The 12,818-nt window shown below is 44.1% G+C and overlaps 1 protein-coding gene across 10 annotated transcripts in view; it reads right to left on the bottom strand.

Annotated features, from left to right (window-relative positions):
• Positions 1–5,430: 5,430 nt before the first annotated feature.
• mef2d (myocyte enhancer factor 2d) overlaps positions 5,431–12,818 on the bottom strand; it is a 102,988-nt gene continuing 95,600 nt past the window's right edge. For 6 of the 10 annotated variants that reach the window (XM_069719899.1, XM_069719897.1, XM_069719901.1 and 3 more), the window contains 2 exons: positions 10,764–10,814; positions 5,431–7,158 (listed from right to left, as the gene is read on the bottom strand). In XM_069719899.1, the coding sequence (XP_069576000.1) occupies positions 6,717–7,158; positions 10,764–10,814 (493 nt within the window). In that variant the 3' untranslated portion in view covers positions 5,431–6,716. The remainder of the gene's footprint in view (positions 7,159–10,763; positions 10,815–12,818) is intronic. The other 4 variants (XM_069719902.1, XM_069719900.1, XM_069719904.1 and 1 more) reach the window with 1 other exon arrangement.

The following is a 12,818-nucleotide window of genomic DNA, read 5'->3' on the forward strand; positions in this document are numbered from 1 at the left end:
GAAAGGGAAAGGGATGGCTGGTTGGTTGGTTGGCAGAGGGTTTTGTGGGGCTTACCTTCGGTCAACAACAGCAGTTCGCTCCAACAGAAAGCTCCTCGCAAGCTGTCGGCCCAGTTGGCGTCCGTAGACGGTGTTCACTCGAAGCTTTTTTTTTTTTTTTTAATGGTAGTTGTTACAAAAATGAAGAAACAAAGTTAAGAGGTAGTCGGCGTTTGATTCTCAAGGCGAACCCAAAAAGTCGCTCCGGTGTCACGTCTCTCGTTTCTCACAGCCGCTCCGTGCTGAGTCTATCCACACACCGGGTGTTGCAGTCAAGCAGTCTCTTCACACCTGGGAAACCAGGTGAATTGATAAGCCCCGCCCACCAGCTTTTTTTGTGTGTTTTTTTGGTGTTTTTTTTTTTTGCAGTGACGGTGCAAATGATGCCATCAGGGAATACTGGTATCATGAAGAAGGGGTGTGCGCGGTCTGCAACATGGCCCAGACCATCACGCATACATCCCTGCTGCTGTCTCTTCCCCCTTTAAACAGGCACCCGGTGTAAAAGAAAACCTGACAAATCCACCTTCTTCTGCTGCTCCAAGGTCCAAGATGGTAGCTGCAGTGACGTTGGCACGATGACCAGTCCGGTTGTCCCTCCTTCGGACGACTCCTGGTAGGTACTAATGAAAACACCATCGGCGGCCCCGCAGGACCTGTTTTGGAAATGCTTTGACCCAGTTTGTTATTTATTTAGAGCATGTCAAAGACACCCAGATCCACACAGTCTGCCCATTTTCCTACTTCCCTACAAAGTCCTGTGTATCCACGTCCTCTCTCGGTTTAGCATGTACGTAGGTTGTGTTTGTATGTTGAAGCCAGCGTTAGTTTTTTTTTTTTTTAAATTTTTGTTTATTTTAGCTTGAAACCACTCTGTTCTTGCTTGAGCAGAATCATGAAGCCGTTCACAGCGGGAACAAAACATCCCTCCCAAGAAACTCTTGCTCTTTCCGTTCACTGACCTTTGACCCCTCCTCCCCCCCATGTGTAAAGAACGAGGAGGAGGAGGCGGGGAGCATTTCTCCTTCGAGGATCAATAAAGTATCACGTTTCATTGATCTGCAGTTAAAGTGGCTCCATGTTTCAGCGTCGGCTAAATAACACATACTGTACGCGATTGTCCCGATACAGCAAGTTAACCATCAATGTGTTTATTAGACATCTTTGTTGTTATTGTTTTGAGCAAGAATGTAGTTGTTTAAGGTTGGCAGAGGAGCCATCAATGAAAACTACACATTAATCTCTGAAAATACTCCAAAATGACTGGCACTGAAAAGTCAATTTCACGGCATCAGTCAAATCACTTTAGAACCACAGAAATACACATTAAAAACTCACCATAGAATAATCATTTAGAAATACGTCATGGAGAATACTGTTTGGATGAAAACAAAAATATATTTGCATTAAAGTAAATGATACATATATTTACCATCACATGTCAAATGGAGACCTGTTGCTCTTCAAAAAAAGAGGGAAAAAAAGCAAGACATCTTGGAAACATGAGCTTCATGTGAGCAGTTTTCACTACAGCTAATACCAAACATTGCACTGCCCTCTAGTGGCGACAACGTGGTGTTACAACCACATCCGATCAGAAGCAGAAAATAAATGACACCAACTCAAACTTGTTCTGTAGGTCAACTTGTCTATTTAATATATAAAATACGGTAAAACATACGCAAAAAGGGGAGGAGGGTAAGAGGGGACCAATGGATACTTTGGTACAATAACAAACACTTTTTTTTTGTAAAAGCAGTATAGAATTTGTAATAACATATCAGTGCATACTTTATTTATGAAAATATACACAAATTGTATATCATTCTCCAAAAACAACGAAAAAAAATTATCTTTACAACAAAAAAGCAGACTAGCCGAACACAATATATTAGCTATAATTTATCTTAAAACTTTTTTCTTCAATTTCATTTTTTTTTAATTTTTTTTTTTTTTTTTTTTAAATCTTAATGTAATCCTGTGTGATGTGTATTTGTGTCAATATTACATTTGATTTCCTATAACATGATTCACTCTCGTCTTGTTTTTGAAACTCCCATGCATTGACATCATTGTGTCTGGCCAGAAATAAGTTAGACGTGTCACGCTGCCCCCCCCCCCCCCCCACCCAATCCCCCCTCCCCTCTGTGTCACCAAGTGTGGGCTGAGAGGTTTTGTACATTGGACTCGAAAAACAAACAAACAAAAAAACAAAAAAAAAATTGCAGCATCGAAAGCGGTCCGTCGCGGTCGACTCGCTCAGCGCCTCCACGCGTGTACTAACATCACTAAACGCTTGTGTTGTTTTGCTTCGTGTTCATTAAAATCGTGCAACATTAGTAACACCCTTTTTTTTTTTTTGAAGAAAAAAAGAAAACAATTGCCCAAAAAAAAAAAAAAAAAAAGTAAAAGAAATAATATATTTATAGAATATTTTTATATAATAAAATAAAATCAAAATTCCAAATAAAACGAGATGCCTAACCTACACAAAAAAAAAACAACGCAGATTTCTATATCATCATCATGACAGCTACCATCAGTCAAGGCTGTGGTAATATTGATGATAATAATAATAATAATATCAATTCTCAGAGAACAATTAAAAACAGACTGTCACCAGCACAAATTAACACTGGAAAGTGAGTGAGACTTCTAAACATCAGTATACAGGAGCATGTATCGCTTTTTCGAGGGGGTGTGGGGTTGGGGGTGCGGGGGTGGTGGTGGTTGGTTGGGGGTGGGGTGGAGGGGGGAGGGGGGGGGAGGTTGATGCAAGTTCTTGGAACTGTTGTTGTTTTTTTTTCTTTCTTTTTTAGCACGATTGTCTTTCTGGTTTTGTGATTACAGCGACCCCTAGTGTTGAACATGTCAGGGCTAAAGAAGAGCTCTCGCCTGCGAACAAACAGAGCTCCCATGAGTCCCGTCGTAAAGGATGCCATTGTGTATATACTTTTTTTTGGTAATTTTTGGACAAACCTATGACCTGCAGACTTAAACGTGGAGTTGAGGTTGTTGTTTTTTTTTTCCGTATTATTATTTTGATTTTGTTCTAAGCTCAGGGCAAAACAGTCTTAACAGCCGAAGTGTTTTCGGGGCGGATTTATGTTCACTCTGACACACGCTCAGAAAAGCAATATTGACACACAGACTTGTCACAGAGAGGATGAGTGCGAGTGAGCGACAGACGGAGGAAAAAAAAAGAAAAAGAAAAAAGATGAGAAATCACAGATGAATTGAGGAGGAGAGGATGATGGGAGTAGTGTGTGATGGAGCGGCAAGTCGGAGTGTGTGTGTGTGTGTGTGTTGGGCGGGAGGGGTGTTGTTGTGTCACCAATGGAAATGACCCCAAAATAATTTGACTTGCTGTGATGTCAGCGCCGGCACTCGCTATCTGGACGGAGCAAACAGAAAAAGAGTGTGATGAATGTGTGTGATGAATGTGTGTGTGTGTGTGTGTGTGTTTGAGATTAAGCTTCCAGAGAGGAATAAACAAAATTTAAAAAAAAAAAAAAAAAAACGGAGCGAGTGAGTGATTGACAGGGGGTGAGAGGAAGATGACGAGGGCCTGCCCATGAGAAGGATGTGGTGGCTGCATGTGGTAAAACCAAAAGTCGACAAGTCTGCGCTGGATTAGGGAGGTAGTCATTAAAAGATCAAGAATCATTCTGAAACCTCCGGCTTAATGACAAACGATACCCGAACTCTGCCTCCAGTGCTTTTAACAAGCAAATGGACCGAGGCTGAGAGCTTTTAGGAAAAATAAATACAGGAATTTGCACTTTTGACCACCACGTCATTTTAAAAATCTACCCACTACACCCTAAATCACCTTTCGCCACTTTCATCGAGTACAAAAATGACATCCTTCACATTTCATCTTCCTCCATAGTCTTTTTTTTAATTTTTTTTTTTTTTAAACTCTCCATAATATAAAACTACAGCCAACCAGTGACAGGCGAAGGAGAGATCCTTTGAATATAGATACATGGCTTTTAATACAAGGAAAAAGTAAAACCTCTCAAACTAAAAAAAGGGGACAGGGGACATCCTTGGCTCGCGTAATCATATACTATCTGTATATATATGTGTGTGTGTGTGTGTGTGTGTGTGTGTGTGTGTGTGTGTGTGTGTGTGTGTGTGTGTGTGTGTGTGTGTGTGTGTGTGTGTGTGTTCCAGTGATTGACTGATATCTTTGTAACAGATAATACTGGTATTTTGTTTTTATTGAAGCTGCAAATACTCAATACTTCGATATGCCAACAAAATTGACTCAATAGTACTATAGATTTAGAATCAGTAATTAATTAAATTCACAATAAATTGTTGCTTTTTTTTAGCTAGTTAGTAAAAAAAAGAAATGTCTATTCAATTTAAAAAAATTATTTCAAGTTTTGAATTTGCAATCATTTTTGCTTTTGCTTACATTTTTCAGACACTCAAATTAAATGAAGTTCATTTTAAATAAGCATTTAGCATGAGCTAACTACAGAGGCCATACACAGAGCTCTGATTGGTTGATACAAAAATAATAAATTATTTAACTTAAACTATGACAAAACAGAATTTTCAGAAATGTTTTATAAAAAGTGCAAATTTTCATTTGTATCTGCAGAATATCAGATTTGTAACCAGCCAAGTATATCAGTCAAAGCCGAGTGTGTGTGTGTGTGTGTGTGTGTGTGTGTGTGTGTGTGTGTGTGTGTGTGTGTGTGTGTGTGTGTGTGTGTGTGTGTGTGTGTGTGTGTGTGTGTGCGTGTAAAGGTGTCAGAGGTGGGAGGTAAGGTAAAGTGCGCTCCATCAGTGACAAGAGTCCTAACCATTGCCCACTCTAAACAGTCCGAGTCGCCACGGCTACGTCTTCCCTTTCTGCCTCTACAGCACCCTCTCTTGGCTCGTCCATATTACACTTTATATACACGCATAAATAATAATAATAATAATAATAATACAAAAAAAAAAAGAGACCAATCCACTGAGAATCAATGTTTGCTCGTTTTCTGTTTCGTTTAGGGATATCCTGCCGAATATATAGTTTATATATACAATCCCTGTCGTCTGTTGAAGTCTCTCGCCCCAGATGCAGAGCTGCCCTTGCTACTGCCTGAAGCTGTTTAAATATATATACTTGTATATGATCTATTTTCAACCTTCAAAAAAAAAACAAAAAAAACACCTTATCCCTGTCACACAAAAGCCACAAAGGTTACAGATTGCTTATATACATGGTACCCTCCCCTCCTCCCCCCCCTCCCGCCCCTTTTCCCCTCCTCCCACTTTGAACATCAGCTATCTATTCAAAACATGAGTTGCTTCACAAAAATAATTTCAGCTGTGTGCATTGCAGGTGTGTGAAATTGAGAAATGACAATTGTCCAAATCACTTTGTTAAAAAAAAAAAAAAAAAAAAAAGAAAAAAGAAGAGACCAGTTGAGGTAACAAACCCGTATACACACATACACACACACACACACACACACACACACACACCAAACACACACACTTTTCTCAGCATCTGCAGTTGACACGATGTGGACATAACGAGGAGGATCTGCGTCACGTGTCGCGGAGCTGCTGCAGCTCGTCCCTGATTCAAAGAAAAGCAGTCTTTTACCTCGGCAACGAATCGTCATCCTCGTTTTTACAGCTAAGTCTGCGTGGTTCTGATTAAATAAAGACCCGCGGCGGTCCGTCGTTCTTGTACGGTGGGGGGGGCCCGAAAGTGCCGGCCTGTCGACGCACGTAGCCGCCGGCTCGGCCCGGGAAAGGGAGGCAAGTTTTTTTTTTAAATTTTTTTTTTAAATTTTTTTTTTAGTGTCTTCATATTCAAAACCGAAAAACGAATCCAAACTCTAAAACGTCAACAGTCAAAAGACAGAAGGACGAAAACTCCACGCTTCAAAATCAGCAAAACCGCCCAGGCTCTTAGAAAAGAAACACAAATCTAGAGCGATAGCAATACAACCGCGGACGGGCAGATGTGTACAATGACGCGGACTCATTTGGTAGCACTGTTTTCCATACGTACTGTTTAACCAACCGAAAAAAAAAAAGAAAAAAAAAAGAAAACTACTGTGGATAAACAGACAGTAAGGATACGAATGTGGGAGCATACCACCAGCCGCTAACCGAATGCAGGGCATGCTGGGAAACCAGTTTGTTCTGCCAGCGGCCGTCAACATGTCAGGTACGAGTCCGTGTGGCCAAATTTAGGGTTTTACTCGCCACTGTGGCCCGATTACAAACGCACTCCACACAATCCTATTCAAATACAGCTGAATAAAGTCCAACGATATTTTGACAAATAATCCCTGGTTTGGTGGCTCGACCCGTTTGTTTGTGTGTGTGTGTGTGTGTGTGTGTGAGTGAGAATACATCAGAGTTCAAATGTGAATGCACGTTGCAATACAAGTGAGCGTCGGTGTCCACACGTGCGACATGAGAGTGTGTTAGCATGCTCGTGTGTGTGTGTGTGTGTGTGTGTGTGTGTGTGGTCAACGTTTCCTGTGTGGACAGTAGCTTACTGGGTCGATGGAGGGTATATATTATTACGCGTGTGTGTGTGTATGCAAGGGGGATAGATCGGGGGCGTCGGGGCCGGTGGGGGCATGTACACAAGCCACAAGTACACATCTCCATCCTCCATCTGTCCATCCCTCTCTTCCACCTCCATCTCTTTATGTGACCCACGTATCCAATCTCATCCTCTTGACGTTGGTCCCGTCCTGTTCCTGGGGCTCCGCCGAAGAGGGCCGCAGGAGGACCATGGTGGGCTGCTGGGCTCCGGCGCCGGCCTGGTGGTGGAAGTCCGGGCCCCCGCCTCGACCGTGGGTGCCGTCGTCCCGGTCGCTGCCCTCGTACGAGCTGCCGTTGCTGCTGAGGCTGTCGACGGGCGAGCGACCTTGGCCCCCGACCTCCAGGCGCAGGGTCCCGGGGTAGGCCACCGACACCAGGCCTTGTCCCTGGACCTGACCCTGGCCCCCTCCGCCGCCACAGGCGCCGCCGATGGAGCTGGGAGTGCTTCGGTCTCGGTTTGGTGAGACGGGCTCGGACTTGATGTTGATGTTGGGGTTGGTGTTGACCGTCAGTGCGGCGCCCTGAGTCAGGGGACCCACCGGCCTGCAGAGACGAAGCGAGAGATGGAAGAGGAGAGAAAAACAACAAGAAGAGTTACGACGCTACGTAACCGGAAAAACAAAACAACAACAACAACAACAACAAAAAAACGACCTGCACAACACCGCTACACTACACGGGAGCAGATCTTGATTAGACAAAAATTTGCGGGGGAGGGAGATGGGGGGGGGGATGAAACACAAAGTTTAGCCAGTACTGTAAAAAAAAAAAAAAAAAATTCAACGGATGGTCGCTGTCAAATGAACACATTACAATACTGAGATAAACATACACTGGAAAAGCTCGCCATTGAAAAAGACAAAGACCCAAGACACCAGGCAATGCTATAAACTCGGCAAACGTAGGCATGGGTGGACTTCAGCACACGGAGATCAGAGACACACGGGACAGATTACGACGACATCCGAGGCCACATGAAAGCACAGTCCGTAAGCCATGCAGCCGAAACATTCTTGCGCGTTGGGCTTTTTCGGGGTCTTCTTTCAGACAGTCGGTTGAGATTGCTGTCTCCCTGGCGACAGGCTCACTCGGCGTTGAGGCCACGCGGGTTTCACAGTGACAGAAGGCGACTCTTCCAGAGGATCGCTCCGCGAACCGGTCGTCGGATGCGACTCTCCACCTTTCTTTGTGACTCTTTGTCTTTTCCGGCCGACTGCGGTCTCGACCCATCACCGCCGCGATCAACACGCTATTTCACACCTCTCACCTGCCGACCGAGGAACAGCCCTGCCTTTTAAAAGCAGTCGGGAAAATACGACGGCGCGAGCTCGGTTAAAGGTTACTACAATCCAGTTTGAGCGACAGAGAAAAAAAAAAAAAAAAAAATCACAAGTTTTAAGATTTATCAGATGGGAAATTACCCGGTAAAAGGATTTTTAGAACAACGGGAAGTTGTCAAAACAAATGAAAAAGTGCAAACAGCGGCTCGATTCGTTTAACAGGGAAAAAAAAAACCCCACAGAATTAAAGCAGTTACTTCAATGAGATTAATGAGAGTTTAACTTCTCCTGCTTTAGCAGAGTGCTTCAAGTCTATTTTTTTTTTTTTTGGACTGTTTTATGTGCATAACGGCTATAATTGTGTTTTGGGCTCCGAAAGCTGCCACAACACGGACGACCTCCACTCGACACTGGGCCTGAAAGCATCCCGCCGAAGCTCCTGCGCACCCCCCCGTGTCCGCTGGCCGCTGCGTTCGTCAGCCCATCAGGAAATACGCTTTCAAACTCACTTCAGAAGTTTATTTTGCCACTGCGGTTACGTCGTACCTCCGACGGTCCTCTCTTTACGTCCCGATTCCCCTACGTAAACGTGTATCGCAGGTCAGACGAGCCGCTACTGACACCTTATGGTTAAAGTGTGGTACTACCTAATCAATCTCGGGTCTTCCTGGGTCGACGGCACACTTAATTGGCGTCAAGTTAATGAAGGCGAACAAGCGAAAATCTTCTCTGCTGCTCTCTCGATGAATGTAGTTAACACATTTTTCCAACCGACGTTTCCTGATTAGGACGAGATGCGCACCCAGTTACACCACTGACACATGTTCGCAAGTGTGACGAACACGGCCTGAAGAAGAAGACACTCCAGCGGTTTGATTGCGCTGCTCTAAAGATCATTTCTGCCTCCGTGACCGAAGACGCTCGGGACAAGACTCGTGTGCCAAAAAGCTTTCGTCCGCGTCACCGTCTGCGCTTCTACCTGCCACAACTCTTTGATCAGCCGCCCTCGCACTCTGCCGTCAACACCTCCTCCACCCTCCACCCTCCTCCCTCTCCTGTACTGGCTGGAGGCTGAGTCGAACCTGTCACCGAGGCTGACACCGGCTGTTGACGCTGCACTGCGGCTCGCTCCTTTGACGGTGTCGACATGATTTTTCGGATTGGGCTTGTTCTATTTCTTCCTCCCTCTCTCTCTCTCTCTCTCTCTCTCTCTCTCCCCCCCCCCCCCACCCACCCATGCTTGACACTATAGATCTGAATTTCAAGCTCCCAATTACTGCATTTCGCCCCTCGGGTGTGTTCTAATATGTCATATCATGAGCCATCTGCAGCCCTGTATCTCTAATGTTCCCTCAATTAGTGGCAGACTGAGACGGGAATTTACAGTAAGATTGCACTCCTCCAGGCGATCCTGGGTCTGTGGCACTAAAATGGGACCGCTGTCCTTCTCCCGCTCAGACACGTATGCGCGCACACACACACACACACACACACACACACACACACACACACACACACACACACACACACACACACACTTAAAGTTGTGCACTCTTGCCGCCTTACATACAAATGCTGCTTCCCTCCTGCGCTCTCACACACAAACACAAATCCCCCCGGTGGCAGCGAGGCTCGCTCCGTCTCTTGCCGTACCCACTTCATCAAACCTACGCGTCGCGGCCCCGGCCCGGCGCAGGTAGATGGATGGCGGTGCCACGGGGGGTGCCGCTGCTACGGCGAGTGAAAAAGGCCGAGTCAGCGGGCCGGTGACAGTGATGAAGGCGAGAGCGGCAGGCTACCCTGCGAGCACTAACAACACAGCGAGCACAGCCAGAAGCAGACACTTGGTTACAGTACGGCGTAGCGAGCTGCAGCCGAGTTTCCCAAAATGCTTTGCTTTTATTATAAAGGAGGAACGCAAAATAGTCCTTCGTCACCTGAATTCAAATCAGACTGTTTTACTGCAGGCTGTCATTTCCTACAACAGTGTCTTATAATGAACAGCTTATTGCTAGATCTGACAAATGATAGTTAACTGTTGGAAGACTTTCTTAAATGAGTACTCTATTTGTATTGTTGGGTGTTTAAAAGTCTTACTTATCCTATACAAACAGCTGTGTCATGTCCTCTGGGAGAACTTTTTCAATACTGAGAAATTAAACATGATGCTATTTAAGCTTAACAGAATAGCTACGTTACAAACTGTGGTGCATAGTTAATGAAGAGTTTTGGACTCTTCTTTTGGTTTTAAATCTGTCTCTTTTGAGTTTAACTTTACAGAAGCTAGATGTCATACTAAATCAATGGTTTTTAGAGGGTAACTGCAGAAGTAACTCTTTTAAACTTGTTTTAATTTTGTGGTTATCCACTCACACGTAGACAGTAGCAGTCATATTTTCAGTGACTGATATGAAAAGTTTAGATTAGCTGCAAAAATAGTACCATCATCCAAATAAAATAAGTGTGTACAACTTAAAAATAGAATCATGTAAATGAGTTGCAATGTATGAAAACTGCTCACAGAGGGAGGGTTAGGTGTTTCAAATTTAAATAAAGAAAGGAAAAAGACTGGTCAGCATTATTTAGCTTAGCTTAGCACTCCAATAGCTTAACACTGATACATTTTCTGTCCGTCTTTGATTTGTTGTTTCTCCCAACTAATCACTGCTGTTGTGGCCAAATTGCTCCGAAGGGATCGTTCACGTTTAATCTTTTCTTTTTTGTTGTTGTTGTTACATAATCAAAATCACGTATTTCAGCAGCAACTTTCCAGTTTTAAGTTTCTGCGCTGAGGTTCCTCCGCGCCGCAAATATTTTGGGAAATCAGCGAGCTGTAGCTGTGCGGCTGAAGTGTAAAGAGTACAGTACCAGCAGAGGCCCTCCTCCCTGCCAAAGAGCAAGTTGGACTGAGAGGCCAAGCTGTGGAGGGAGGTGGAAAAAAAGAGACAAGCAAGTTAAAAAAAAAAGAAAAGAAAAGAAGCTAAAACAGCAAGGAAACAGTGAGACGGAGGCCAGTCGTGGTCAGTCCAGACATGGTTACTAGAAAAAAACAAAACAACAATAACAAAAGGCTCAACAGCTGCTTCAGTCACGCTGAGATGTTGTTAGAGGCAGAGCTGCGGGATGTGTTAAAGCCTGCGCTGACACAAATTTGATAGTCAAACACATCCAACACATTTATACACTCGGCTCCAACAAACTGGAAATAGTTGACTTTTCTCATGATGGGATCAAGCTGGTGGGAATCTGCTGTGCGGGTTAGTCATTAAAGGAATAATACCACAAATTGTCTGGTGTGTTTCAGACAGGCCATTAGAGACTTTTTGACCTCTGACCTGCTCACATTTGCTGGTGTAACTGCTGTTTGACTGGTGAATTTGGGAGGAATTTATGTGAAATATGATTTGCAGAATACAGAATTTATAGTGACAGCCATGACTGGACAAATATTTATCTTTGTTTTGGTCTGATGTTCTGGCCTTTGAAGACCTAAAATGGTATGTTTATTAAAATCCATTGGGTTGGGGCCATCTGATGCCCAAAAATGAGCTTGGTACCGCCTGTAGGAAAAGCTGCATGTTAAGTCATTTTGCATTTTAACAAGCTAACCTGTGACCATCCTATAATCAGTGCCATGGGTGAATAAACAGACTACACCTTATTTTACAGGTAGATGGAAATATAATGGCCCAATCTCAATCCCCCCTCTTGGCCCTTCCACTTGGCCCGTGTACGGTCGGGGGTCCCGTTTCTTTCGAAGGGCTGGAGGGATAATGCTCATCTAACCCTTAAACTGGCCGTCCAAATTGAAGTGCTTTGAGAAGCCGACTCCAAACAGAGTGGCAGAAGAATGTTTTACAAACTGAAGCAACATAACATGAAAAGTTTAAAGATTTTTTTTTAAAGTAGATTTTTGGAATCTGAAAGTGCTGTTTTGGGGATAATGAAGCTATTTCTGGTTCAAACAGATTGAATGGAGTCTTGTTTCTAAGCAAAAATAACAGATTCTCTGCGATACACTATTTTGTCATCACGCTGTATATGTCCATAAATGTAATTATAAAATTTCGGAGAATTGCAAACTTAGTCATAATGAACTCGCAGCTACTGTTGACGCAACGAGTGGTTACTAGCTCTGTTCTGAAGGGCCACTAGCCAGTAGAGGGCCCTCCTATATGAGGGATAGGGCCACGGGATGGGAAATGGGATTGGACCAATGTAGCCGCTGTGATTTCTAACCTGCAGTGTGGAAAACACTGATTTCACTGAGAGGTTGTACTGATCAGCCTCTGATATTGTGTGCACTGTGTCCTGCTGACGAACTGCATGTCTTGTAAGTAGTTCAGCAAAGTGTTGAGCAAACTGTCTGTAAATGTTTGTCTCTTCAAGATTTACATTTTTTTTTTTTTTTTTTTTTTTTTTTAAAGACAGACAGAAAAGGACAAAGTGTGTTTTTTTTTTGTTTTTTTGGGGGGGAAGAGGGGGGACAAGAAAACAGTGAAATAAGTACTAGAAACACAAATAAAACATTTGTATCCATTCTGTAAGCGCCACACTGACAGATTTGTAGCGATGTACAGGACATGGATGGATCAAGTGGACAAAACAACACTTGCGCATCAGCAAACAGCATCCCTAAAAGTGGCTCTGCTCATTTCCTGCGAAAGTGTCCCAAATGGAGGCCGTGTCTGCTGATAACACGTCGACTCAGCGAGGAAACAAACAATGACAGCACGTCCTGCAAAGACCCGGCGAGCGCTTCCCCACATAAACACACAAACAAAGCTGGAAGCCGAGGCTCTGCAGAGACGCTCCTCAGGGTGCAGCCGTGACATTAACATTTAGATTGGGGAGTCAGGGGGAAGATGAGAGTCAACAGGTGGACGCCGAATTAACCGAGCCCGACACCCCCCACCCCCCTCC

The sequence above is a fragment of the Brachyistius frenatus genome, unplaced genomic scaffold, assembly GCF_029030835.1.
Source record: "Brachyistius frenatus isolate BFR_SWC_R1_liver_20210118 unplaced genomic scaffold, ASM2903083v1 Contig_227, whole genome shotgun sequence".
Lineage (NCBI taxonomy): Eukaryota > Metazoa > Chordata > Actinopteri > Embiotocidae > Brachyistius > Brachyistius frenatus.